The sequence below is a fragment of the Lytechinus variegatus genome, chromosome 5 (genome assembly GCF_018143015.1).
Source record: "Lytechinus variegatus isolate NC3 chromosome 5, Lvar_3.0, whole genome shotgun sequence".
In the NCBI taxonomy this organism is placed as follows: domain Eukaryota; kingdom Metazoa; phylum Echinodermata; class Echinoidea; order Temnopleuroida; family Toxopneustidae; genus Lytechinus; species Lytechinus variegatus.
Window position 1 is genome coordinate 41791383 of NC_054744.1, and position 24238 is coordinate 41815620.

At 37.4% G+C, this 24238-nt stretch overlaps 1 protein-coding gene across 4 annotated transcripts in view; it reads left to right on the forward strand.

Annotated features, from left to right (window-relative positions):
• LOC121416188 (probable E3 ubiquitin-protein ligase HERC1) overlaps positions 1–24238 on the forward strand; it is a 67764-nt gene that overhangs the window by 19810 nt on the left and 23716 nt on the right. For 2 of the 4 annotated variants that reach the window (XM_041609676.1, XM_041609673.1), the window contains exons 21-47: positions 31–320; positions 744–1040; positions 6528–6565; positions 6817–6946; positions 7469–7620; positions 8139–8357; positions 9728–9848; positions 10351–10603; positions 11029–11225; positions 11673–11843; positions 12339–12442; positions 12960–13212; positions 13688–13854; positions 14205–14444; positions 15036–15119; positions 15587–16244; positions 16745–16931; positions 17578–17882; positions 18150–18653; positions 18955–19103; positions 19651–20044; positions 20628–20918; positions 21256–21372; positions 21637–21901; positions 22323–22450; positions 22870–23042; positions 23510–23801. In XM_041609676.1, the coding sequence (XP_041465610.1) occupies positions 31–320; positions 744–1040; positions 6528–6565; positions 6817–6946; positions 7469–7620; positions 8139–8357; positions 9728–9848; positions 10351–10603; positions 11029–11225; positions 11673–11843; positions 12339–12442; positions 12960–13212; positions 13688–13854; positions 14205–14444; positions 15036–15119; positions 15587–16244; positions 16745–16931; positions 17578–17882; positions 18150–18653; positions 18955–19103; positions 19651–20044; positions 20628–20918; positions 21256–21372; positions 21637–21901; positions 22323–22450; positions 22870–23042; positions 23510–23801 (6179 nt within the window). The remainder of the gene's footprint in view (positions 1–30; positions 321–743; positions 1041–6527; positions 6566–6816; positions 6947–7468; positions 7621–8138; positions 8358–9727; positions 9849–10350; positions 10604–11028; positions 11226–11672; positions 11844–12338; positions 12443–12959; positions 13213–13687; positions 13855–14204; positions 14445–15035; positions 15120–15586; positions 16245–16744; positions 16932–17577; positions 17883–18149; positions 18654–18954; positions 19104–19650; positions 20045–20627; positions 20919–21255; positions 21373–21636; positions 21902–22322; positions 22451–22869; positions 23043–23509; positions 23802–24238) is intronic. The other 2 variants (XM_041609675.1, XM_041609674.1) reach the window with 2 other exon arrangements.

Here is a 24238-nt window from a genome sequence, read left to right on the forward strand (position 1 = left end):
CACTATTTTTATATTACTATCCCTCCTTAGGTCGACCCTTGAGGACTCCAAGATCTTAATTGAAATCTACCGGACCGTATACCGGGTGAGACGCAAGCTGGTCACCACTAAGCTCATGCAGAGGCAAGACACCCAAGAAGCAGAATCAGAACCCATGGATGAATCCTCTAACCTCTCTGATTCAGAGAGTGGTGAAAGGACCATGTATCCCACCGCTGCCACTGCTTCTACCTCATCAGGGCTCTCTGTGGCAGGGGCAGCAGCGGCAACTGTCATCACCTACAGCCCTCGGACAAAGTCATTTGTGCGCAAGAAAGCTGGTAAGATATTTGTAGAGTTGAACCAGTATCACACTCTTTCATTTGGCTTACTTTGAATATAGTATTTGAAAATGCCTTTATGATTATGAATTACATGTACTTTAATTTGCCACTGTCTGTTTTTTGTGGTGCTGAGTAATTGTGAGGACCTACTTTTTTTTTATACTCAATGCTACAATTTTATGTCACAGCAGGTCTAATGTTTTGGACTGATGTCTTAAGGAACAGAATAAAACCTTTATAAGGTCAGCATCCATGATTAAAAATAGTAATTTCAGTTTAACTATCTGTTAAGTAATCCAATAAATGTAGAGTACAAATTTGTTGCTTTACTCATTTACATGTACCTGCAAAGGGGAACCTCCAGTTAGCATTTCAGAGACCACCATTGAATTTACCCCTCTTTAATCTACTCCGGTACAGAGCACCCATCAACTTCTAGTAATAGTCAGAACCTCAGTCTCTCTGACCTGGACTTTGACCCCGAGACAGAACCACCCAAGCCTGACCCCAGCAACACGGACGATGATGAAGACACAGTCAGGGAAGAAGACCCAGAACGTAGGGATTCCTCAAAGGCTGCCCCGAAGCAGACCTACTTCAGCTTCAGTGAGGCCTGCAAGTCTTTGATTGAGAGATGTATGTTCCTCATCCTAGGTGTTAGTCCTGCCATGTTGGAGAATGGCCATCAGAGTGTATTGCCAGATTTCGATAAGACAGGTAGGTAATGTCACAGTCATCCCCAACAGACTCCATATCAACAAAGGCTATTACATCAGTGGTCAGTTTGAAAAAGTTTCGTTGGTGCAACTATGGCATGACCAGGCCTGTGAAATCTCCGCTATTTAGCGGAAATCCGCTATTTTCATTTTTAAGACCGATTTCAATTTCTGCTTTTTTCCTGTGTTCCATTTCGTTTTTTTCTTAGTCAAAATTCTGCTATTTTATCCAAAACGGCTGGAAAACAAGTCTAGGTAAATGGATGCGAGCAGAATGTGTGTGTTGTGAATATACACGTTACGGAGCCTTGTATTTTGCCTTCATGAAGATTCGAATGAAACTGCTGCGGATCACACCTTGCACTGTTGCCGTTGTTGGCATACAAGCGCAAAGCAGCGGCTCAAATCGCGATATTTTGCGACTGGTAAATATGTTGTAAGGATGATGACGTCATCCAAGATGGCAACTTACGTTGACCAACGAAAGGATCGAAGATGACGATGTTTCGTTCATTATTTCAAAGGAATTAGCGGTAACTGCGGTCTAAGGTAAGATATTTCTGAATTTTTAACATTTTTTCGTAAATATGGATGTGATTTCTTTTTCATAATGTGACATTTTATGTACAAAAAACGACCGGAAAATCGGGTTTCCACTGTTAGATCTAACGTTACTGCTAAAATACGTTGTCTGTACGTATGGGCCCACTAGATATTTTTCATACCTGGAAAAGTTGTTAAGTACAAGGTTTTTTTGTTGATTTGCATTCTAGATGGGTATTGAAGTAAATTCAGCTTGGTTGCCACCTTGGCAACCTTGAGCATTTTTTTTAATTAGCCTAATTAGCATAATCATCTAATTAGCATATTACGATATGTAATATGCTACTTCTCTTAAACCAGAAAGATTAAAAACATAAATAATGTCATTTTACTAAGAGGTCCTGTGACGAGGAATCGATTTATAGCAATAAGTTAAAAATTTAAGTTATGCAATTATCGTAATCAGCCTAATTAGCATAATGAGCTAATTAGCATAAGTGTAATATATACGTATTTGTGGATGTCTATCCCAAAAATCCCCAATATGTAGATAATGCATCCCTTTTAGGGTTTTCTGTAGCGAGGAATTCATTAATGACAGTATTTTTAAATTTTAGCCAATGAAATTGCTGTAATTAACATAATTAGCATAATGCACTAATTAACACATATACATGTATATGTGTAATACATAAAAAAAAATATATTTTTCTTTGTCATTTCATGTCGAGAATGTCCAAAAACATGATTAATACAGCTACCCTATGCTTGTTTTCTATGGCGAAGAATTCATTTATGACATTATTTTTCCCTTCTTACTAAAATGTAATTGTCGTAATTAGCATAATTAGCATAATGCGCTAATTAACATATATGTGCAATACATATTCCTTTGTCATTTTATATCGAAAATTCCGAATACATGAATAATACAGCTATCCTATAGTTTGATGAGGAATTCTTTTGTGACATTATCTTTTTCCTTTAAACAATGTTATTGTTATGATTAGCTTAATTAATTAATATTTATTTATTAATATATATTTGCAATAAATAGATTTCTGTGTCAAAGTACTGTCTACATCGGCCTGAAAACATATATAATACAGCTCTTCTAATGTTTTCTATGTTGATGAATTAATTTACGACAGTAATTTTCCATTTCAACCAGTGTCAATGCCTTAATTAGAATTACTGGCCCAATGCACTAATTAACATCTACGTGCAATATATCAAATATATATTCCTATGACCGGTGTGTTGGCTCAGTTGGTAGAGCGTCCGTCTCACAACCGTGAGTTCGGGGGTTCAAATTCTGGCTGCGTCAGACCAAAAGACGTTAAAAGATGGGAGTTGCTGCTACCCTGTTTGACGTTCAACGATTAAAGGGATAGAGCCTCGTCGATCTGGCCCTGCTCAGCGGCTGCCGGGCCCACGATCAATTGGGCAAAGCAAATTTTCGGAGTATTTCATTTCATGTCTATTTCGAACAATAAATTATGGATTTTCATTTTTTTTTTTTCATTTTTTCTATGTTAGTTTATATCGAGTGTGCCTGAAAACATGAAAAATACAGCTATCCTATGGTTAGTGGTAATTAAAATACAGGTGCAATACATATATTTCGTTGTCACTGTAGTTATTGTCTCGCCTGCATAGCAGAGGGAAACTATGGGCGCCGCTTTTCCAACGGCGGCGGCGACGGCAGCGTCGTCAACATTGATATCATACAAACCAAGCAATGTCAATGCCATTATAACTTAGAAAGTATATGAACCTAGTTCATAAAACTGGGACATAAAAGTAATCAAGTATTACTGAACATCTTGCCTTAGTTTCAGCTCGCATGACTGAGGTCAATGGCATTTGCGGCCAATGAACTAAGATCTTGTAGGGGGAATACATATCAAAATCTTAACCAAGGATAAGTTTTTGAAATGTCGTCATAACCTAGAAAGTGTATGGACCTAGTTCACGAAACTTAAACATAAGGATAATCAAGTAATACTGAATATTCTGTTTGAGTTTCAGGTCACATGACCTAGGTCAAAGGTACTTAGCGTCAATGAACTTTGGCCATGTTGGGGGTATTTGTGGAATTGTCATAACTTTAAAAGTTTATGGATCCACATGTAGTTAATGAAACTTGGACATAAATGCAACCATGTAGGCCTATCCCTGTATATCCTGTGCGCATGTCAGGTCAAATGACCAAGATCAAAGGTAATGTAAGGTCAATGAACTTTGGCCATGTTAGGGGTAGTTTTTAACTCGGCATCATATCTTAGAAAGTTTATGGATCTAGTTCATGAAACATAAACATATGGGTAATCAAGGATGAAGGATTGTTTTGCACAAATGTTAGGTCACTTGATCATGGTCTAAGGCCATTTTGGATCAATGGACATCATATGAATTGTTCTTACGTGAATATTTTATGCAATAGCTGTTTTCAAAGTCAAAACTGCTGCTATATCGCTTAATGCAGGTGAGACTGCCAGAGGCGTTCCACTTTGATTAGCTATTTATGCCAATTAAGCTAATTACACCATTAACATTGTTTAAAGTGAAATACGATATCATAAATGAATTCCTCTTCATAGAAAACTATGAAATAGCTGTATTATTCATGTTTTCGGGCATTTTTATAATATAAAATGACAAAGGAAAATATATAAGGAATAATCTATATATATATATATATATATATATATATATATCACAATTACATTGTTAATTTTTTAATTAGCGCAGTATACTGATTGCACTAAATAATTTGTTCAACGGGGAAAATAATGTCACAAAAGAATTCTTCATCATAGAAAACCATTGGATAGCTGTAATTGTTTATGTTTTCAGGCTTTCTCAATATAAAATGACAAAGGAATATATATATTGCACATATAATTATGTTAATTAGCGCATTATGCTAATTACGAAAATTACACTGGTAAAAAGGTAAAAATATTGTAATAAGTGAATTCCTAGTCATAGGAAAGCATCGGATAGTTGTACTATTCATGTTTTCGGGCATTCTTGACATAAAATGACAAAGGAATATTATATCCATATGTAAAATATTGCTCATAAGTTAATTAGCGCATTATGCTATTACGCTAATTAAAACAATAACATTTGTTAAACGGGAAAATAATTTCACAAAAGAATTCCTCATAGAATACAATAGGATAGCTGTATTATTTATGTTTTCAGGCTTTTGTAGTACTTTGACAAATAAATCTATATATATGTATATATTTTAATTAGTGCATTAGGTTGATTATGCTAATTATGCTAATTACAGCGACTGCATTGGTTAAAATGGAAAAATAATGTCATAAATGAATTCCTCGCCATAGAAAACCATAGGATAGCTGTATTATTCATTTTTCGGGCATTCTCGATATGAAATGACAAAGAAATATGTATTTTATATATATTACACACATATATGTTAATTAGTGCATTATGCTAATTATGCTAATTGCAGCGATTACATTGGTTAAAATGGAAAAATAATGTCATAAATGAATTCCTCGCTATAGAAAACCATAAAAGGGTCGCATTATTTACGTATTGGGAATTTTCTGGATAGACATCCACAAATACATTTATATGTGTATGATAATTAGCTCATTATGCTAATTAGGCTGATTACGAAAATTGCATAACTTAGATATTTAAAATATTTTTATGCATGGATTTAATGTCACAGGACCTCTTAGAAAGATGATATTATTTATGTTTTTAGTCTTTCTGGTTTAAGAGAAGTAGTATATTACATATCGTACATATGCTAATTAGATGATTATGCTAATTAGGCTAATTAAAAAAATTGCTCAAGGTTGCCAAGGTGGCAACCAAGCTGAATTTACTTCAATACCCAACTAGAACACGAATCAACAAAGAAACCTTGTACTTAACAACTTTTCCAGGTCTTGTACATGGCCTATGAGACCGTCTACTATACGACGTTGTCTGTACATATGGGCCCTCCAAGCTCTTCAGTCTATGTATTGGTAAGTAGCCAACGCAGTTCAGCGGAACAACCAAAATATGCAGCGGCTTGGCGATAGTAAGGTAACATTTCAGATTTTTCCGCTATTTTTTTGAAACCCCACTCACAGGCCTGCATGACTGAGTGAATGGACAAGGTGAATTGCCACCTGGGTCCGTTGAATAAAAGTTACTATTATGGTAACTTTTACCATCCAATGGTAACTACAATTATAACAGAGCAGCATATCAGAATAAAAGGATTCTATGAGAGATAGCAATGGATGGCAAAGTTAAGTCAAAATATCAAGCGCAAGTCCCAAATACGGGTGCTTCATTGGCTGAAAATCAAGTTGCGCAAGATTTTATGAGTTGCAACGGGTCCCAGTTCTAATGTTTTGTTTAATCTTGTTTCCATTGTCTAACAGTGTGTGTTTGCACCTAGTATTGCAAATAGTTACAATAGATTGATTTAGTATATGATTGACATTGATCTCTTACCTATCTATTAAATACTTAATTAGAGTTCAATGTCAGATTAAATTTGATTTTAATCTTATGTTTGAAATGCTGAGGAAATTCCATTTAATTCAGGTTCAAATTTTACTCAATTCTTTACACTAACATTTCAAATAGAAGCCTGAATTCCTGTTTAATTTTTGCATTGCAAGTTTTTGCAGATAAATATTGCTGTCAATATGAATCTGAATTTCGATCTCATTTTTGTACCGTTCCAATAAACCCTCTTAGTAGCTTTCAGTAAACTAACTTAAGCTTCTTTATTTGTGTTAAACATGATGTAAAAATAAACATTGTATTTATACATGTAGTCTAGATAATTGATTGACAAGTAATCATTGTATGTCATTATGATTAAAGAGTTTTCATCATTCGTATAGAATTTTTGAGATTATTGTATGATTTTTTTCGAATTCTTTAATTTTCACAGGAAAGTCAGAGGACAAGAATGGATCAACAAAATCTGAGGTACTGTACTTTTTATTTTTTTTTTTCACATTAGAATAGGGCATATTGAGAGGGTGTTTAAATTGTATTGATCTAATTATGATTTTGAATAAATGTATAACAGTTTATTGGAAGGTTCTTTCTTAGGCTGAAAATTGTTTAAAATGGTTCCTCCTCCCAATTTTGGAAAATTCTACTATTATATCATTTATCTTTATTTGAGACATGTTACATTTCCTATGAGTGGCTCCATCCATTTTTTAATTTTGCAGGAAAAGATGAAGTCTTCAGAATCTGGTGCTTCAAGCCAAGATGGAAGCAAACTCTTTAGTGATTTAGATAATAGATCTCCATTGAAGAGCAGCTTCTCATGTAATTCAAGCAAGCATCAAAATTGCCTCTGTAAGTTACATTTTATGTTCTGACTTTCCTTGGATGAATAATGACTATTAAAATTTATTAATTTGATAAATTGAACCCTGTAGGGAGATACCTTGAGGTAGTATCTATGGAAATTGTGTATTTGTTTTACTGAAGTGAAATTGTTCTCTACAAATTAAATTATGTTATATATTGTCTTGGTGATAATAAATTATAATGTTGTTAATGATTTGACATTTGTTTTACTGAAGTGAAATTGTTCTCTACAAATTAAATTATGTTATATATTTTCTTGATGATAATAAATTATAATGTTGATAATGATTTGACATTTTAGTATAGCGTGTGTCGCATTTTGTCATAGAAAAAAAAAGAAAGATACATTGCTGAGTTTGCTTGTATTGAATGATCTGTATGCATTTGAATGTTATGTGATAGTCCAGTGCAAATTTACTACACTTTTGGTTCTTCCTTGTGTAGTTTGCCCTCTAGTACACCTCTTGCTTTGCTAAGTTTGTGTTCTCTGCGATTTCCTTTGAACAGCTTGCCTTAGGAACATCTGCACGGAAGCAGTGAATTTTGTATGTCAGGAATTCTCTCCTGCTCAAATGAATCGGGAGGAAGAGGAGCTTCTCTACTGTACTGACCCCAACACGGTGGCACTGGCCCTCCAGAATCAACAGTATAGAGCAGAGGTATGCTGCTGTTTTCTCATTTGACATTGTTTATAATTCATAGAATAGGACTGCTTTGACCTTTCAAGACAGTCAACACTCAGTGTTGTCTCAATAAGCTACATGTAGTAGATATAGAAGACCAACATTATGCGAGATGATGAGAATTGGCAAATATTCAACATGCTCTGTATCTGTTAAAAATAAAATTAAATCAAATCTTTCTGAATGATCATAATCTTGCATATTAGATGTGTCATGATAGGTACAAAAAGGAAGTGGACAGTGAAATCCTTAGTAGATAATTGAGTGGAGATTGAGTGGAGAACAATGTTTATTGTGTCAAATTTGAAGAATATCTTGAAAGAGTTGAAAAGTTTGGCAAGTTTTAGGACATGCTGACTGTTCCTCCAATTTTTTTTTTGCATACAGTTCTAGTCCAATCTGTTGATTTTTATGATCCTTATCAACGAAGTTGTTGATATTGATTTTTTCTTTCCCCTCCTGTTCTATCCATCCAATCACAATCAATCTTTCAGACACGGTTCGATGCCTTGAACCAGATTCTCGCTCTTCTCCATGGCAACCAAGACGATAAAACCAAGGAGACTCCAGAGGGCAGTGTTGATAGCCCATTCAGTTCTCTGTGTCTCCTCACGTCTGCTCACTTTCAGTTTATGCTTGGTGCCTTTGGCTTGGACACACTGGACCAGTGCAATAGGGACACGTCTCGAACTATGCAGCTCTATCATTATAGTGTAAGCTATTGCCTTGTTGCTAATGTGTTATTGATATAAAAGTACTAAATTATGCTGTAGACTGACTATTTTCCTAACAGGTGTGGTGGAGATTTGTGAGAATTAACAAGTTAAAAAGAGAATGCAACCTTTGGAACAAGTAGGCTTGTGTCTAAACGGAAAAATCAAAGAATAAGAACAAAGAAAGTTTGAGGAAAATCGGACAAATAATTAGAAAGTTATGAGCATTTTAGTATTCCAATCACTAATGCTATGGAGATCCTCCCATTGGCAATGCGACAAGGATGTTTGATGTCACATGTGAACAAATTTCCCTTTGATGGACTATAACATACCCTAAAAATGTCTCATTTTGCTTTTTCTTCTGGTGATACAAACTCTTTATCCATGATTTATTATTTGAAAACCTGTATTACATGCCCTCCTATAGAAAGAACATATGATCTACTGATAGATGTGATAAAAAGGCAATTTAAGTGAAATATATACTAAAGTAATGGTTAGAGTTGTTCACAAGTGCCATCACACATATTTGTCACATTGCCAATTTGAGGATCTCTATAGCATTAGTGATCGCAATATTCAAATGCTCATAACTCATTATTTGTCCGATTTTTCTCAAACTTTTGTTGATCTGTTTCTTTGGTTTTTCTGTTTTCACAAGCTAGCTTGTACCAAAGGTTTCATTCTCCTTTAAGTAGTATGATCCCTAACAGGTGTGGTGGAGATTTATGAAAATTAACAACTTTAAGGACACCGGGATAATAGGATACCAAGTGATATACCTCCAGATTATAATAATAATAACGGCATATTTACCCAGGGTAGCCACTTCAGTTCAGAAAACTGTTCTCCCAGTGGGCCCTGCTATTATTATTACTATTGCTTTAGCACGGCTACCTTGATCGGGCGCTCGAGCATTCAAGGAATTTCTTCCTACCGGGTACCCATTCACTTCACCTGGGTCGAGTGCGGCACAATGTGGATAAATTTCTTGTCAAAGGAAATTACGCCATGGCTGGGATTCGAGCCCACGACCCTCTGCCAGATTGTCAATGATGACCATGTTTTCAATACCCAGGCATACCAAATGTTAGTAAAATGTTAGTCTTATCCCGTCATATACGAGATTGTCTTGATAAGCTATTATTGTAATGAAGTGACTATGGTATTCATTGAAATGATATTGGGCCCTTGTATATTATATAACTATGTCCTTGGAATTAATATTCTATTCCTTAAGAAAATTGCATATTGTAATGTGTGTTTTAAAAAGCATCTTCAGAAACTGATTATTTACAAGAAATCAGGTCATATATATAAAAAAATAAACTATAAGTTGTAGTTATACCTTTATCTTAAAATTGCAGGATGGCATTAGATCTGCCACAAGATCCACTCAAGACCAGATCAGGGCTGTTGCTCATCGGATTTGCAATCATCTTGTTACAGTGCTAGCAGAGAGAGCTTCAGAAATGATGGCAAAGAAAAGTAAGATTCTTATGCCAGGGGTTTATTTTAATTTCAACAAGATTGATGATATTCAGTTAAAAATCTCAACCATTAAGCTCCCATCTTGCTCTGTCGATTGGCAGCTCTTAACTTGGCTCTTCTCTCTCTTATAACCAATCTACATTTTTAATGTATACTCTTGGCTGATTTCTCTTTCCTATTTTTTCTCCTCTATGTACTGCTTCCCATTTAATAATAATAATAAATATATGTGATTTGTAATGCGCCAAATCCACTCGGCAGAATGCCCATTTAATGAGATCTATCTCTTGATTCCCTGTCACATCTCAGTATCACTGTAAAGTGTATCAAAACTTTATTTCAAGGCCATGCAAAGGAGAAAAGTGTCAAATTTATAATGTAGTGGTCCTTATGGACAGGTTTTCTTATTTGTTTCATTTAAGAAAAATATTCAAGGGAAAATGTGATTCTGACCCCTCGACCAGCTTTGACTTGATATGAATTGTTTTAACCCCCTCAGGTGCCCAACACAGACTGACCCTTGCCACTGTCTTTGCCCTGAGTGTCAAGTACCACCCCGCTGACATCTGTCTGGCCATCTCTAGTGGTATACTACCACTCTTGGCTGATCTTTGTGGTGGTAAATCAGCCCTAGCTCGTCCCCTACATCCATCCCTCATCGGTCTTCAGCTACCAGGAGGTACTCCTCCAACCCTTAGGATTCTCCAGGTGGCAAGCATGAGACTGCTTCAGGTTCTAGCCATTACTGCAGGGTGAGTAGCAACATACAATCTATCCTCATTCTACTAAAGAAGTAAAATCATGTCTTGTATGAGACTTGCTTGTATGGACCAAGACCAACACCTGATCATTTAAGGCCCAGTATCAGCTTGACCTAAGAAGACCAAATACTGATATATCACCTGCCTTAAGACTGAAAGACAACAAACCCAATACTGAAGATCAATTTATGATACTGATGATATCTTGCAAATAACGAAGTGAAAAGACAGTAGGACATTTGCTCTGAGACCAAGACTAAACGTTGTTGTTCCAATTACTAAAATAGATTTTATCTTATATGTGAATTCTGGTAAAAGGAATACAACAACATCCTACAGATTCGCTGAAAATTTTTACCAAAGTGGGAAATTTTAAATTTTTTGAGGAAATTAATTATGCTTCTTCAACCATACAGAACATATGCCGAGCAGCTTGACAACAAGATTGTCCAATCAGTTGTTGATCTACTTTGGGACCAGCTAGACAGTCTGATGTCCCTGGCCATCACCGACCCTCACTTGACCTCTGGTCGGAGGTCAAAGTCTAATTCACTCACGGATACAAGTTCTGGGTCTTTGAAAAGTGAAACGAAATCTTCCAAGTCATCCAAAGGTTTGTAATACAAAACTGTCCATAAGCATTCTTATCTTACTGACAACTGGAACAGGGTGGTATCAGGACAAATCCTATGGAAATTGAATGATTAATTAGCCAATAGGTTAGCAAGTTTGGTTATTTAGGGTATTAGAAACATTTTCTTTGAATCAGCTGGTAGGTTTACTTTTGCACTGGACTGGAGTTGTTTTGTTTCAGATATTTTTTTTTACCTTTCAGTAAGGAATTTTTAATACATTCTCTAGTTAGAGCCAGTTTCACTTCTTTAATATGTGGATTAAGGAATTCTACAAGTTTAAATAAAGCATCCTCTCCTACTTCTTGAGATTTAATTAACCTATGGATCAATCCTTTGTGTATTGTGCCAGAACTTTCATAAGAATCCATCGCTCAATGTGATTTAATGAATGAAATTTTCAAGCTTTCATACTTAATTTGTTACAGATAAAGAGCATAAGGTTGGGAGACGCACCAGGCAAGCTGCTCAGAATGCACTTGGAGACTTCTTAGTGTTCCTACGTCGAGTCTCTAGCTGTGGAGTGGTACAGGCTAAGATGGCCGACAGCGGATGGACAGATATCCTATTGGCTATTGTTGGACATCATCCGCAGTCAGGTGGGGTCACAATAGGTTACATAAGTCTGCAATCAGTGGCAGGTTACAAGTTATTGTTACAAGCTTCTGAAATTGTGAAATTTGATTGGCTAAGAAAAATCTTTCATGGAAATGATTTTCATGAAACCTGACCCATAGATTTTGTTGGTGATCTTGGATTTTGATGTTTTCATTTGTTTCAAAACCTGTTGCATCAATCCAATCACAATCAACCTTTCACAGACACTTTTAAATTCAAATACTTCATGAAATATGTAAATAATTTGAAACTTATATGACCCTATTTCCACTCCTTCTAATCATCCCAATTCCATTTTGTTAAGGACATACCATACATCTAACAAGATACATACACATCCATATACATCCATCTAACAAGAAACATAAATACATAACTTGATTCATCAAAATATGATTTGTGATTAAATTTGAAAATGATTTTGCTGTTGTAACAGACCATATATGCATTGTATAATTGTTTTTGATTCCTCCTAGGTCTTCCTCGAATTGAGAATGTAAGAACAAGACTTCTAGCACTACATCTACTTGAAACTGTCTTACCTGCACTCAACACAAACAATAGAGGGCAGCAAATCCAAGTAAGTTTATTTTACTTTATTTTTTTTTAAAGCTGTCATATACTGATTATCATAACAATTGCAATAGTCAATGAAGGTTGTGGCAGTGATTGACTTAATTGGATAACTAACTTAGCATAAGGGCAAAAGGGCAAATTACCACCCCCCCTTGTAAAAAATAGCCCTTGTACCTCATTGGTTGCAAATGGATCCAACTTATTTACTAATGGGTTCAGAATGAGCAGAAGGGAGGATGATTATCATTAGTACCTTGATACAGGTATCAGGGTACAACTACATATTCAACTAATCATTTGAATTAAAAGTGATTCAACTTCATTTTACGTTATTGTATCATTCCTGAACACATGTAAAGGAAAGATGTAAACATGAATATCTGATGTATTACCATAATTGACAACTTCGTAATGGCAGCTAAAAAAATCCTTTTTATGACTTCAATAGATAGTGCCCATCAGAAATTATATGACGTATTCTGCATTTCAAAATGTATCATTGCACATTTGTGATTTCATAGGTCATTGAACAGCTGATGACCAACATCTCAAACAGCATGTGGTCAGCACCCCTCGCTAGTGCCCGTCACTGTGCCAACCGCATTCAGAGTGCCCTTGCGAGACAACGATCAGCTTCCACATCCTCCTCTGATGCAGGACGGCCCGAAAGCAACCAGAGGGCGCTTCCATTCACCAAGAAGAGTCTGACAGACACGACAACCATCAACAGCAATAGCTGCTGGATGAATATCAGTCTTGCCGATGCTCCATCAGGTCAGTTTCAACGAACAGCCAATTTGAGGATATTACTTTAGCAAAATAATTTTAGGGAATTTCTCCCCTATAAAACCACATTCTCTTGTTTTCAGATGTGTATAAATAACCTGACTCTCTTCATTTTAAAGGCCTTACTATAGCATCAATTAGATAAGATTTTTTGAATAATTCTTCATTTGAATATTACTATGCTGTAGTGATTAATGATCTTTTCGAATAGGGGCTATTCATTTCTAACATTTTAAAGTGTAGAAAAAGTAGGAAAATTGTTATTTTCACCGTGGGGTTGCTATTATACCAGATGTAATTGTATTTTCAAGCCTAACTTAATGTATTGGTGTAGGCTTGTAGTTTTGAGAAATCACAGATTCTTACAATATTTGAAATACCCCCCCCCCCCCTTAAAAAATGGAAAGAAAATAAATCTTGCCAACAGATTTCTAAACACATTTTCCTCTCATTTTCTTATCAGATGATGATGATGACGACGATGGTCTTATTCTGCAAGATGCTGTCTTTGACCCTGATAAGACGGTCTGTTGTAGCGTTGAGAACAGCCACACCCTTGTACATGGTTCTGGTGGGAGAGGGTATGGGTTAGGAGCCACAGGAATAACTGCTGGATGCTACCAATGGAAGGTGAGTTGATGATCTTTGATTTGGCCCTCTTTGAATAAGAGTATCATGCTTCAGCACTTTAATAGCCATAAATGTTATGGGTTTGACTTGACAGTAATTGTGATTGGGTTTGGAGCTACTGAGACAATTGCAGATAATGAGTTGATGATCTTTGATTGGCATATCCTCTTCTGCAATGTAATGACCTAAATATAATTAAATACACATTTTTTTAAAACAAGTTACATTGGGTTCTATTTTGTAGAATCTACCAGGGCTTCTGAATGGAGCTCCAGTCCTTATATCATAAGTTTGCATAAAATTTGTCAGAGGGCAAATCTGTGTTCACCAACTATCATTTCCATGTACAGTTCAACATTGTGAAGGAGAACAAAGGTAATGAAGGGACGTGTGTGGGTGTCTCCCGCTACCCTGTCAGAGACTTCAGCCACCGCACCACCTCAGACATGTGGCTCTACCGGGCATACAGCGGCAATCTCTACCACAACGGAGAGCATACCCTGACACTACCAGGGTTCACCCAGGGGGATCATGTCACATGTGTACTGGACATGGAGGCAAGGACAGTGTCCTTTGGCAAGAATGGAGAGGTGAGACAGCTGGTGATTTGGAGTGGGGGGGGGGGTTGAGGAAGCTCGGAAGGGAAAAAGAAACTGTATTATGGTAGGCTGTCCATACATATTTGTACTGTTTGACCTTGTTATTTTCCAGCTTGTTACATCTTGTAGTACCTTATGATGACCAAATGTTGCACTTTTTCCTGCAATCACTTCATATGGTATTACTCATCTCATGAATAGCATGTTGTATGTGATGAGGTTGCTAGACAAATGTATTTGTAATCCTACAATGTATGTATTTTAGATCAGAATTAGAAAGAATATTGGAATGAGAGTAGAAATCAACTACATGTAAGTATTACTCTTGTATACCTCTTTTTTTTCTTGTTATTTATTTTACTTATGGTAACTGGATGCACCAATTGACTGTAGCATCTGCCCAGTTAAACAAGTCAACCCTGCTATATTGTTAATATCGTATGAAGTGATGGTAGGGGACTGGACAACAGTTCAGTTACAGTACCTCATGCAATACAGAATTATTTTGTCAATGGTTGTCTTGTTATTGTTTCTGAATTTTCTCTCTGGTATGTCATTGTTAGTGAATTTTGTCTCTCTCAGGAACCTCGTTTGGCCTTTGATGACATTGAAGCCACTGAGCTCTATCCTGTGGTCATGTTCTACAGCAGTAATCCTGGTGAAAAGGTGAGCATTTCATGTGGTGCTTGTCTGGCAAAAGGGCATGAAGTACAGTATGGCTGACAATCTTGCATTGGATGCAGTTCCAGTAAACATTCTTCTGCCAGTGAGGTGATGAATCAGGTTTTCAGGCTGCAATCTTCATTATTCTTATGCAGAATTCACAGTAATGCATTTCTGTTTATGTCACTCCATGATGCTTCTGTGCACATAAAAAGTTATCTGTTGACTGGGACATAAATTGTAGAATTTATATTACCCAGTACCATTGCACCTTTCACTTGGTCTGTTGATTATGTGAATTGATCAGTGAAAATGTTTTGGTTTCTAGAGAAGTAACGTAAGATCAAAGACAAATATTTGAAAAATAGGCGTTGTTTCAAAAGTAGTGTAGAGCCTGGCCTTTGGCTGTATATGGGCACTTCAAAACAAGTTCTCTGAAGAATCATTAATTTTATACTTACTATTTACAGGTCAAGATCTGTGATATGCAAGTCAGAGGGGCACCTCGTGACCTCTACCCCGGTGACCCCCTCTGTGCCCCAATGACCTCCATCCTGTCCGAATCCCACATCTCATTGGTCAATTGGCTTCATCGGAATGACCAGTGGCGTGACGTTGTCAACTCTTGCCTCCTTGACCGCCTCAAGTCAATTGGTCAAGTCTTGGGTCATCTCCATGGCGATACTACCTCGGGTAGAGGTGAGGCTAGAAGTAGGAGTCATTCAAAAGGAAATAAGGATACCAAGAAAGTGGACAAATTAAAAGAGGATGACACAAAAGTAACAGAAAAAACTAAGGGTGGGACTGAAGAAACTGAGAAATCATTGGAAATGGTTAGAAAAGAAGACAGCGGTAAGGAGGATTTGAAGGAGATGGAGGTTGTTCAAACCGAGCAGAACAGCAATGAGAATAGAGAGATGGTACCTACTAGGCAAACAATAAACTCAGGAAAGAGTGAAGAGGTGAAAAGGGAGGAAGTAGTGGAATATGACATCCCATCAGTGTCAGATAAGATTGAAGGAAGGAAGGATTCATCGAAGGATGGAGAGAAGGATAAGAAGGAAGATGATGCAAAGGAATTACCATCAGCTTTCCCGGATGACAAGAAGAATGAGACTCATATTCAAAGTAAGTCATGTAAAAGCAAATTTACTCACCAATACACAAAGATGAACTAAGGCAATTAGATAAGTCTTCCAAAGATGGCAGAATCATATGTCATATGCATGTGAAGGATGTTGGAACGTTTGTAGGGAAATTCAAAGATAACCATCACAATGCTTGAAAAACCATACTAATTACAAACTTTTTTATGCTATGGGCAATAGAACACAGTTATGCATAATTGAATTGGCCTACACTCTTTTCTGCCTTATGGAAAATAAGCTGACAGAAATCATGGTTCTTGTTACTGAAGACTTTCTATTCTGGAAACTTTACCATCTTCCAGTATAAACTTGATTTTGTGATTTTGATTGGCTCTTGACCAGTACAGTTGTTACTGTGACAGTTAGTTTTATGTATGGCAGGATAGGGGTGGCTGTTGAAATAGTGGCAAAACTTCTGTCTTATTGTTTGTTATGTGGTGAAGATTCACAAATTACAAAATGGAATTTCTCCATTGCCAGGTCTTGAGGATATGTGTCAGCATGTCTGGCCAGCCTTGGCCATCATTGGTGGTATCGATAGAGGTCTACGGATGGGAGGGCGTTGTATCCATCGACAGACGTCGAGGGAGGCGGTCCTTCTGGGCGTGGCCAAGGTCGGTAACTCCTCCGCCAAGGTACAGTGGGAAGACGGTGATGCCAATATCAGGTGAGCTTGTAATAATTGTGTGCATTTTGTTTTTTGTTTTATGAGCTCCTGTGATGTGGCCATTTGCTTGTAAGTAGTTACTTAGTCATTTTGATTGATGTGATAGAGTGCAAGAAAAGTGAGAGTCTTGCAACATCCTCCCTCTCCAAAATTTTATTGAATGGAACTTGAGAAACAGTTCAGTGATTGATCCTATCACAATTGGGTTTCATATGACCTTCAAATGGATTGACCTTCATCATTTTTAACCCCAGTTTGACCCAGCTATTCTTAATCAATTCAATGCCATGTGAATGTTTGCAATCAGCTCCATTAAGAAATTTATTGGTGATCATTCACAAATGTAAAATTCAATAAAAATATTTTAGTAAAATAGAATCAGCCTCTATAGAATTTGATGTTTTTTCCTGAATGAATTATTTATTATCACATGCCAATTTACTTTATATTTCAATTTACCAGTATAGACTTAAATTGATGTTTGTGTGTCTGATGATATTTTGCAGTTAATAATATCATTCTTATAATTTTCAAATGTTGTGTTACATTTTTGTAGATATTGAAATATTTAACAGATTTAGACTAAAACAGTGTACATGTTCTGTATATCTTGTTATGATGTGTACTTGTCCTTTGTTGTTTGCAGTGACAGTGCAATATCCAACTTGGAACCTGTGATACCCATGACCTTTGACACAGGTCGATTGCAAGGTTTGACCCCATCCCTCCTCTCCAACCTAGCCCTCCTCTCTGGTCTAGCGGAGGAGACTCCAAAGACTTCCCCAAGGGAAGGGGGAGCAAGACAAGATGGGGCAAAGGGTAATAAAGGAAAAGATGCGGTGAGGGAGGGCAAAGAAGAAGAGAGGAAGGAAGAAAAGGAACAGGAGATTCTTGAAAGGTCATTAGATGAGGATATAGCTAAAGCAATGGATGATGAAATGCAGAATGGAGGTAGGTTTGATATTTATTTCAGCTGTCATTATCGTTCTTAATTTATACATGTACCTTTGTTCTAATAATACACAACTTTTGCATATAACGTACATTTGATAGCAACACCTACAACCAATACTATATAGTATGTGTGTGCAAATTATGCATTTGATTAAATGATATGGATAGTAGCTCAGTTCAGAAAGAAATTAACATGAATTCTCTTGCATTCTGTGTGCAAAGTAAATATCAATGATTTTTGTTGTTGTTGTCATCTATACATAGATGCTGCCCAAACCCCAAAGTCAACTGATCCTCCTGTAGATGAGACAGCATCTGCTTCCAAGACTTCCTCGCCAGTACCTGATGAAGTTGGAGCAATCAGTTCACCCTTGGCAGTCTCTGAACAGGACAATGGAGATGTTTCTGCTACTGATGATGCCAAGGCGGCTGCTGCTGCTGGCTCTGGTTCTGTGACAACAGAGATGGTGGAGGAAATGCTTCAGAGCATCACAGAAGATCTTCAAGCCATGTCTTGCCAGGAAACAACACCTAACAGCACCCAAGTGACTGATGCCATCGCCGCCTCAGGTGATATCCCCAAGACGGACAATCATGCTGCAGTTGCAGTAGCTCCTCCTGAGATCTCGGTCTCCATGTCCATTAGTACTTGCACCATTCAACTCACACAACCTGCTGGCAATGACAGCAACACTGCAACGTCATCTGCAACAAACGTCTTGGCTCCTCCTGCTGTGACCCAACTGGCAGCGAACCCTCCAAGAACAGGTCAGAATTATTATTTCTTCATATTCAACTCTAGATAGTGCTGACATCGAGAACATACAAATCTCAGCCCTCATGGTGACCCCTAGTTGTGTGGTTGTTGACAGCGCCTGTAGTGTAGTTTCACTGATTTACAGAATTCTAATTGCAAATAAAGGCACAAATCAATAAAAACCTGGGTGGTACCACAACTAAGTTACATAACTTTCCTTGTAATTTATGATATTTGGTTTAAGGTTATATTATTTCAAAAGTTATGATCTGAAGATTTTCTTCATTTTCTGTTTCTTCCTTCATTTCCCAGACAAAGAACCTGCAAATATACCAGCAAGCAGTGGTGTTGGCGAGGCAGGACCAACTAGTGATCGACGAGGAAGTGCGATATCCAAATCAATAGATCCAATTGAACAGGCACAGCTTGAAATGAAGCAGGTTATGCTAGCTCTCGTTAGGGTAAGATGCTGGATTTCTATTGGTTTTCATGTTAATAATATTAATGGCATGATCCAACCATGCATATACACATATAAAGGTTACAGTGTAACATCAAAATATCTCTGTTTGTAAATGTACAATGCCATTAGTATGGACATTTAAACCCTATGTACATTGTACAAGATCTTCCCTGAAATATTCATCTCTGCTTTGTGCTTCATGTGAAATGACGTAATGCTCTGAAATTATGACTTCTTGGTTCATTATTAATTTGAGGTCATAATTAAGAAAAATGAGAATTGGATGTACAAAATGTTGATTATTTTATGGAATGGCTTGAATGTAGCTAAAAGTGTCAATTAAGTATGTTGTATTCTTGTACCTGGGCCCTTATAACTTCCACTTAAGTCAGGCTGTTCAAACTGTTATGATTATGTAGTTGCTTCATGAAAATTTCTGTGTATTCTCAATTCAAACCACTTGTTCATTTTGGTCCATTTTCAATTTTAATGTGATATAGTAGAGTTCTTTCCTACTTATTTTTTCTTTAAAACAAATCTTACAGGTCAATGCAATGAAGTCTTTGGGAACCATCATCGGATGCAGCAAGTATGCTGAAATGCTCCTTGTCCCAAAGATGGAAACAAGTAACAAATCTGTGAAGCGGCAAAACAGCAAAGAGAAATCATCCACCCAGTCCACGTCGTCCTCCTCTAGGCCACCAAGCCCTAAGTCATCGGACGGTGACGATCCTCCAAAGAGTGGGGAATGCCTCGAGGAGTTACGGAGTACCCTTCGGTCTATCATGAGACGACTGGTCAAACAAGCCGTTATGCCATCGCCCATCAAACGTGTTGTTTCTATTGCTGAACTAGAGAGGGCGCAAGCCATGTTGGTGAAAGTGACAGCCCAATCTCCGTTTGCTGTGGAAGAGGGTGAAGAAAGGGGAACAAATGAAGGTTAGTATGGTACCTATGTTGAATTAGAGGAAGTAATTAAAAAATGTTTCCAGTTACTTGTCAGTGTTTAGGTGACCATGTGAAACTTATCAATGATGGTTTAATGATATGTATCAATGGTAGGGGATATCACCTTGTACACATTTCCAATTCAAGATCCATATTGTTTGGGTTTACATTTAAAGGTGACTGAGTTATTAAGTACCAATATGTAGCATGAAAATGATCGCATAAGGATTAAGATTTAGGGCAGAGCTTTTTTTTTGAAATTTTAAACATTATCTGGTTTGTAGATTTTGATTAGAAATACCATGATGAGTACACTACATCTATCTGCTAAAAAAAAAACCCTGGCAAGCATAAGCTTGGTAGTGAGTGACCAGTGACCTTCAGCTGTAAATATAATCAGGACTAGCTAGTCCGGATTAGTGTCTTAGTATTGTGCATTAGAGCTCAGTTCGCTTTAAAAGCTGTGATCAATGGCGACACTCGAGTCCTTGCATCTCATCGTGTTCAAATATCTAAGAAAAATGTAAATTCAATCAAACTCATGTTGTCAATTTTTGTATTCTTCTGGTTTCAGCAGCATTACCTGCATCAACTTCTTCCAAACCATCCCAAACCCCACCCCAAGACTCTCTCCTCCCCCAAGGGGATAGCAATGACCAATCACAGGACGAAGGCCTGTCCCTGGCTCCGGTCTCCGCCCCACCCACACCATCATCCTCCATCCCTCCTCGGAGATTGAGGAGGATTACTCGCAACAATGGCACCCTGACTCTAAGACGTCAACCCAGAGGGCCTCCCAGGGTTCCTGCTGACACGCCCCCACCGTCACCAGATCCATGTGAGTCTGCAAGAGAAACGGCTGCAGGTAAGTGTACAATAAAAGAAATTATTTGCTGTTTACATTGTAGAATTAAGAGGGGTGGGGCTGATCACTAAGTTTGTATGCAATAACCTTAAGACTACAATCATGTAAAATCACTATCTATTGCAAAATGACAATCGTCAAAGTGTTCATAAACATTATTCATGAACAAGAAATTTTCAATGATATATATATATATATTCATTATTTTGAAGCAATTCAAAGACATCTTAATATTAAATTTTTTTTAAACCAACATGATGGGACTTGACAATTCTCAGGGAATATTTGTTCATCATGGATGATTGATAGTTTATATTCCCTTCTCTTTTGATTTCAGCAGCGAGCAGGGCAGCTGCCAGACGAGCTGCATCTCCTCCTCCCCCTCCTATCGCTGGTCCTCTACTGGAGATGGGTTTTACTATACAGCATATCCAGAAAGCGATGGAAGTCACTGGTAATCTTCTTATTTCTTTGTTAAAGCCTGTCTAAAGCTTTGGTATAGGGTCCGTAATGTGAATTATACTTGAATATCTATCTATTATTTCAATATTACACGTATAGTGGTCATGGATGTTTTTTTTTCATCTGTTAAAATTCAAATTTTCAGTAATGTTTGTGTTTTGAACCTCACAATGAATTCCTTCTTTACAGCGATGAGAAGAGACCTTGACCAATTAGAAATCTTGAATAAAACTCGCAATGAATTCCTTTTTTTCAGGGACGAGGGGAGAGCTTGACCCGGAACGCATCACTGTCCTTGCAACTTGGATGTTGGAGCATCCTCACACAGCTGAGCCAGATCCCGAGGAGGAAGAAGAAGAAGGCATGGATGATAGTGAAATCTTGACAGGAGCAACTGTTGGGTTGGGCTCTACTTCACTTTCAGTTGAAGAAACAGCTAATACTGATACCATGGGTGTTTCAACTGACAGAGAGAATGGCTTAGATGCAGGCATTGAGGAATCTATCTTCATGGTCGACGAGTAAGAACTCTAAGGCTATTTTATAAACATGCAACTGCCCTTATGGGTGCAAACCTTTTGTAACCTGATTCTTTTTTCATACATAAAAAGTTGTCACTTCTTTCTCAAGGACTGTAGAATTTATGTTGATGTTTCATAGCTAGTTGAGCTGTTCCAATATTTGGTAAGAGTAAACTGAGAGATTTTGGTTTCATATTTTCAAGGTCGCCCACCTGTCAATGAACTGTAATGAATTATGATTGACTGATTTTTGTAAACTTTTTGAACCAGATCCATTCTACAGGGTTAGCAATCTTCTTGAGTGAACACGGCAAACAAACCGATGGCATTTTGATTTCAATCTATTTCAATAGCTTCTGAATTCAAAGAAACTAATATCATGTACAAAAGAAATTGAAATTTTGTCTTGCATTTGTACCAGGGCTGGCATCACACCTGCCATAACTACAGAACGTCCTCCATCCCGTCTGGAGAGGTATAGAGCAGTAGCTGACCTGTCGTCACTGGCCAATGCTATGGCTAGGAGTCTGGATACACCGAGTGTTCCATGTGAGTATACCCATGGATGTGATGAAAGATCATATTCCTAGAACAACTGACCAATATTTATATCCTAAATTCAGAACCCACATGATACTATCTAGTAATACCAATCAAACACAGCTTTGTATGACTTTAAAACGTCTTAAATAAGACCATTTACCAAGCTGCGAATTAACGAACGGTCTGCGAACACAGGTTTCGTTTGGCCTTCTTGAGAAGATGGGTCAAAAAAATTGTTTGTATTACGTTCGTAACAATTCTTTACGTTTTTATGACCGAGCCATTATACATTCGCAATTCCTTGACAGATTTTTCTCAAACCTTCACCAACATTTTTTAATTACAGCAGATAAAGCAATCTGCTGTAATTAAAACCAATTCATTTATTTAAATGGTGAATATCTTTCCTTTACTCATTTCATTAGATCAAGATCTGATGGGAGTTGGAGGTGGCCTCCTGTCAAGTGCCTTTCCTCAGAACCTACCTGACGTGACTGTCTTTGATAACGAGGACATGGACTTGGATGATGACCAGACTAACACACTCCTTGCTGAAATCACATCTGAAACAGATCTACTTGGACAGTGGTATGAGGAGGTAGGTATTTATCTAAAATCCTGTTTTCTCCATGTGGATGGTGATGGCTGGATTGAAATTACACTGTCAGCAATTGCTCTTATCCTCTGTTCGTATTTCCCTGATACAACTGCTAAATTGATTTGATGATAAAGTACATGCATATTTATACATGTATAATTCAGCCATCTCTATTCATCAATAAAGAGCACCTCATAGGTCATATTTAAAACATATATGTCTAAATCTAATTGCATTCATGGTGACGCTCATCTAAAATGCCTACTTTGATTGGCTTTTGAGCCATATTGCCACCATACATGTAGCTTCCAATTGTGGCGGTGTTGGGGCGAAAAATGTAAGTTGTTTGCTTTGCGGCCAAATTGAAATAAAAGAAGAAAAAGGATGTATATTTCTGTAAAGAAAGAAAATAAATATTAGAATCTCACTCTAATCCCCATCTCTCTTACTCACTGATCCTGATTCAGCTGTCACATGTGAGCTCTGCTCAGGTGACCTGTGAGCTCTGTAACTCCATGGTGACTTGGTTCAACCGTCACATGCACCAGCATCACCCTGGCTGCGGCAAGAGCTGCGGTCACATGGGATACCGTAGCAATGGCTCCTACGTTGATGGTTGGTTTGGAGGGGCTTGCGGGACGGGCACACCCTACTACTTGCTGTGCCAAGACTGCAGGCAGAAGTACCTTCAGGGAAAGCCTTCGCAGTATTCACCTGTCGCTGTTGACTTGGGTGTAGGAGCAGATGCTGGAGCTGATGGTAAGTTATTGCAGAGATGTTGACAATAAGCTTCCACATTCATCCTGAAACTTCAGGCACTCATGCATTTGTCACTCAGTCATTGCTGTATCTCTGATATTGTGTTGATCATGCTGTATGCATGAGTGGTTACTTTCAGTAACATTCCAAATAATAGCTTATGTTTCATGAGACCATTGCTCTGCTATCCAAGATAGTACATGTATGCTCCATTTGTATGTGAAGCTTATCTGTTTCAAGTTGGTGTGATTGAAATGTATACATTGTGTGCAATGGATGGGATCTTTAATTTGCTCTTTTCTTGAAGGGGAATGCCTCATAGATGGTCCAATCACTCCTTCGTTTGAGCATTAGTCTTGATACTTCCACCCTATATGAAACATAGCCACTTTATCCTTTAAAAAACTAAAATGATTGGAAATATGCTGTAATTGTTT